Below are 5563 nucleotides of genomic sequence, written 5' to 3'. Positions count from 1 at the left end.
TGTAAATAAACAACCCGCATATATATATATATATATATGTATATGTGTGTGTGTGTGTGTGTATGTCTGCGTCTGTTGGTAAGTATATAGCTAATAAGCATACTTCAACATGTAAATACATAAACAAACGTATAGATTGATTTTTGTTTATATATATATATATTATATATACTACATGTCTGTGTACATTTGTACGTGTATGTACGCGTTCTGCATTTTTGTTGTTTGTGTACGGATACAAGAACATAAATACAGATACAGATTTCGATATTTTCATTTCTATATTCATATTTTTTTCATCGTTGTTTGCTCGATATTTATTCTCTATGGATCATTTTTCCCGTTAAAATGCCTGTATATATACACTTAATAATCATTTTGTACGTATTTTTGTTCAAGGGTGTTAATCTTATGAGGCATGATTGTGAGATCCTAGGCTCTTGAACTACTAGTGTGAATGCATTTCAGTCAACGTCTCCGTTTTAACCACAACCTCTGTCTTATACCCTGATCGATAGCACGAATCAAGCTGGAACAACTGTGGAAAAGCGCTTAAAAGCTAGCGATCGTCATCCTGGTATACACGAGAGTGCATCGTTCGACTTTTCGACGCTACTATTAGACAGAGGTGCAAACAACTCGTCCGAGAACTTAAACCAGCATGCAATTAGATTTGGCCGTCAACAACGCAATATGCCATCACCATCGAGTATGCAATTTGAGGCCTCTACAAGCCCGCGATTGACCCCTCCACGCACTGGAGGGCCTCGTGTTCTGCGTTCTCAATCCGTCAGCACGTACGAGAATTCCAATGCGACTATATCGGCCTCTAATTCCGTTCGCAGTGTACGGGGTACGACAGAGATCATATCCGAAGCCGAAGAGGTTGATGTGCCGCTGATTCATTTAACCGAGGCAGAGCGGGAGGAGAATCTCCTTCAGGCCGTGTGCTTTGTTGAGGACGCGCTGAATGGCCGAAACTTTTATCACCGGATCGACGAGTTTGGGCTGAAGTGGTACTACAGGATTTACTATCACTCTTATATAACTGCACTGGTGCGACTGTGCTCGATCGTGTACCTTCTTGTAGCTTTGATGGAGAAATCACATCCTACCCTGGCCCTCATCATCGATCAAGTGATCATTTGTGTCATCGCAGCCTATACCATTCTAAAGTACTTTCTTTGCGGTAATGCGAAGTTTTTTTTTCGCCACTGGGACATAGTCTGCAGTTTAGCCATTATGTTATCAGAGGTAAGATTGAAACCAACCAAATCAATAGCTCTCCCTTTCATTTGGCTGGCCATGGCGGAAGTTGCCATAATATCTTAAGCTCGTCCGGTTGTCACTTACCTTTTTTGTAAGGATCGTTAGTTTAACAAATGTTTATATATCATTTACAGATGGAGTTGATTGTTGAGATGATGGGATATGCTTCCGCTACTGACTTTCGCATACGACGATACATGAAACCGGTGTTCTTTGTCTGTTTCTCCTCGTGGCTAAAAGCAACGATAAAGAATGTTGCCCGGACAGCCATCAAGTATGCACGGAACAGCAAATCACAGCATGAAATGGGTTTATAAATTTGTTCCGTTGTATATCGTAAACATCCTTGTGACTCCTGCCCGACCCTAGTTTCCATATTTGTTGGACGAACCCGATTTTTAGGCTTTTTTTCCTGATCACTCACAGAGTGCTGCCGCTACTGGGGATTCTGGCGTACTTCATATTGTTCATGGCTGTTCTCGGGCTGATACTATTCTCAGGTGTGAATTTTGTGTCTCACAAGTTGCGTACGCTCTGAATTCAGTATCTGTTCTTTATCAAATCTGCTCCGCTCCTACCCGTTGACTCAAGTATTTCACCACAAATATTATATTTGTTCTTACGCCTGAAATCAAATATAAGCGTATATTTTTGCTTCACTTATACAGGAATACCTGAGGGCAAAGAGAGCTTCTCCAATCCTCTCAACGCCACAATGTCTCTGGTGGTGCTTCTCACAACCGCCAACCATCCCGATGTGATGATGCCCTTCTACTCCATCAACGGCTACTACGCGACCTTCTTTGTCGTTTTCCTGCTGATTGCCACTTTCTTCCTTTTGAATATCGCCACCGCTCACATGTACTACCACTTCCGAGGGTTTCTCAAATCGTCTCTATCCAATCGACGTTTGCGACACCATGCTGGTATCAGAGCGGCCTTCGAGTTGCTCGACATGCTGTCTCCTGAACTCAAAGACGCCGTGGATGTAGGAACAGTGCACAAGTTTGTGTGTAGGGTATCTGAATTGCAACAGTATCAACCATTTATCCTGCAGATGCTGGACTCGCATGTTGGCGAATCGGTCAACTTTGACGAGTTCTATATCTTAACCAACATACCACGCCAACTCAGCGTGGAGGTGATTACACCCAAACATCCACGCCCATGGGGGTATAACGAATTCTCCTTCAAATTGCTGGACATTGTGCGGAGTCCCATATTCGGCATTGTGCAAGACATTATGATGTTCTTAGGCTGCGCTTGGAGTATCCTGTCTGTCTTCAACTCTCTCAATATTCTCAACGTGGATGTCCATTTCCACATAGCAAGTTTGTTTCTTGTCAGCTTCTATCCCATGGAGATCCTCATACTCGTAGTCGGATATGGTAAGTTCTTTTACCGTTGATCGCTGCTTATTCTTTGCAGCGCCGCAAAATACTCTCACAATTACATCGTCGCGCTACGGGGCTAACCTATAGCTGGCCTGTCTCCTTGATAGGTCCCCTGCATCGCGTGTCATGCCAGATTGGTACATACGTTGCGTGATATAATAGATTGATTCATACATCATATACATATCCACTAGGTCCTAAGTATTACTTCCTGCGCAACCGGTGGCACATGTGGGATTCGCTGCTGGCTGTGCTATTCTTGGTGGTGCGTGTAGGGCTCGTATCCTTGTTCGTAGCTTCAAATCCAGAGCATGCGGACTTCCGATGGCAGCTCTTCTGTCTTTTACTGTTCGGATGGCAGTCCCTACGTATCTGTCGGCAGGTAGGAACCAGTATCAATATACAATATAGGAAAGCAAGTTTACACACTTGCACGCCTGCCTTATGAAATCGAAGCCATTTTCGAGTACTTTCCGAAATTGATGCAATTAAAAGTGACGAATTATATACGGTAGATGCCGATACCAGTATGATTTCACTACAGGCAGGCCATATATAAGTGTGTCCCGCGACTTCATGCCAAGATGTCCAGACGCAATAGTGCCGTGCTCCTTGCCGTCCATAAGGATGTACAAAATTTTCTCATTCTGTTTTGCTCACTCTCGCTTCACATTCTCATATTAACAGGTGCCAGTACTGAGAATCTACTTTGGTGTAATCTCCAATATCATGCAGTCCTTGCTCAGCAACGACACCGCCCTATTCTCGTACGTGCTGCTCTTTTTCTACGGTTTTGCCGCACTTGGACATGACCTTTTTGCAGGCTCCGTAACCCACGATAACCCTTTGGTCGCCAACACCGAATATGCTCGATTGGACTACTGGGCGAATAATTTTGATGATATTCCCACTTCGATGATGGTATGTTGTTGGTATAGGTCTAAAGTAAAGTTCAATGGTTACTTCTATTTTTCTGATTGTTTGAGTAGTAGAGAGTTAATGCTGAAAATCATTTTTGTTTAAATGACCAGGCACAATCGTATCATTCTAGTGGTAACGAGCGTTCAATATCTCCCGGAAACAGCAGTTGACGAAAACCGATTATGATTTCATTCTTGCACTATCCTTAGACTCTGTGGGAGCTCATGGTCGTGAACAACTGGTTTATTATCATGGAAGCATACGTGGCAGCAAACTCACAATGGTATGGTGTGCCGCTCGAACCAAAACTTCGCGTGACTGCACTTCTGTAGCCACTTGCCAACTTCTCATTCTACTGCAAACCTTGTCTCCCCATTTACTGCACGGTTGGGTTGGACGTCCCCATTTCTTGATCTGAGGCGCGACTCCCTTTTTTTATTAAAACGACTTACTGATCTATTATTCCATTCGTGTTCCTAGGGCGCGTGTCTATTTTATTGCGTGGTACGTCGTCAGCGTAATCTTGATATTCAACTTACTTGTGGCATTCATCTTGGATACCTTCATAGTAAAATGGGTAAGTGTTTTACGTGGCGATGAGTATTTGAATACAATACCTGTGAATATGATTTATGGACATCTGTTGTTGCTGATGGTATCTTAGCTGCAGAATTTCCCGTTCTCCTCGATGGCCACTAATTTCTTGTTGTACTACTTTTTTTTTTAAGGATCAAATTCTTCGCAAAACGAAGGAAGGGAGTGAAAAGAGAGGCTTGATCCGTTCCGTGTCTTCAATAAATGGAAGTCCCTGTCACTTCAAATTTGGGTAGGCCTTTTTATGCTAAACAGGTCCTTTGAATCGCTTATTAGTATAGATGGCTTAGTCTCTGAGGAGAACAAATGGTTCCTCTCGCTTACACTAAACGTGACCGGTAGTGCAGCTATTCAGTATCAATGCAGTCCTGCACGTCAGATAGTAAAATTCAGCTATGACCATTGTTATGAACTTCTATGTAGGACAGGTGTATACACAATAATACATCCCATACGATCCACCCCTGTCAATCCCATTTTTTTCTTCAAATTGCGATGCAGATACGTTCCGCATAATAAACAAATATATTGAATATCGTCATACGCTCAGGACAACCGAGACACACTATCTGCGACGACGAGAAGATTATAACTACACAATACAGTCAGATGATCCATTTGGCAGTGAGAATAATGATCCGACGGAACGCAGGGTAGGACTACAGCCTGATTTAGCTCCTCGCTACTTTGTGTCTGATGTATGCTATTACAACTCGAGTGTATTCATATCATCACTTCTTACTATACAATTATACAGATCATTGATATGCTTCGGCAGCACGAAGAGTTATGGATGAAGATTTCAGAAGTTGTATCATTCTTAGACGCGGACGATATACAAAATTGGGAGCGTAGAGAGGCCCATCGATTCTCAGATGTTGCTTTAGAGTAGTGCATAATTACACGATGTGATATATCTACTTACATATAATGCACATAATATATTTTTAGGGATATATTTTTAGGAATATATATATATATGTGTGTGTGTGTGTGTATGTGTGTGTGTGTGTCTATATGTATATATGTATATATGTATATATATATATATATATGTATATATATAAATATATATATATATTATATACTATATATATATATATACTATATATAATAAAATATATATGTGCGTGTGTTTGTGTACTCAAAAACGTATGTATATATACATATACACACTCATATATATATATATATGTATACCTATACACACTCAAACACTCAAACACATTATACACACTCATATATATATGTATGTATACCTATACACACTCAAACACGTATATATATATAAGAAAGTTATGTATATAGACATATATATAATAAAATTATATATATATATATAAATATATATATATATATATATACATATATATACGCTTACAGTA

The 5563-nt window shown here is 40.8% G+C and overlaps 1 protein-coding gene across 1 annotated transcript in view; it reads left to right on the top strand.

Moving 5' to 3' along the window:
• SARC_04110 (hypothetical protein) overlaps positions 1-5184 on the top strand; it is a 6264-nt gene extending 1080 nt beyond the window's left edge. Inside the window, exons 2-12 of the mRNA XM_014302076.1 lie at positions 519-1254; positions 1404-1543; positions 1696-1769; positions 1938-2657; positions 2858-3045; positions 3351-3584; positions 3794-3867; positions 4065-4161; positions 4313-4410; positions 4729-4831; positions 4936-5184. Of these exons, the coding sequence (XP_014157551.1) occupies positions 519-1254; positions 1404-1543; positions 1696-1769; positions 1938-2657; positions 2858-3045; positions 3351-3584; positions 3794-3867; positions 4065-4161; positions 4313-4410; positions 4729-4831; positions 4936-5070 (2599 nt within the window). The 3' untranslated portion in view covers positions 5071-5184. The remainder of the gene's footprint in view (positions 1-518; positions 1255-1403; positions 1544-1695; positions 1770-1937; positions 2658-2857; positions 3046-3350; positions 3585-3793; positions 3868-4064; positions 4162-4312; positions 4411-4728; positions 4832-4935) is intronic.
• The last annotated feature ends 379 nt before the right edge of the window (positions 5185-5563 follow it).

This window comes from Sphaeroforma arctica (genome assembly GCF_001186125.1).
Source record: "Sphaeroforma arctica JP610 unplaced genomic scaffold supercont1.222, whole genome shotgun sequence".
Lineage (NCBI taxonomy): Eukaryota > Ichthyosporea > Ichthyophonida > Sphaeroforma > Sphaeroforma arctica.
This window is presented reverse-complemented; position numbering and strand designations above follow the sequence as displayed.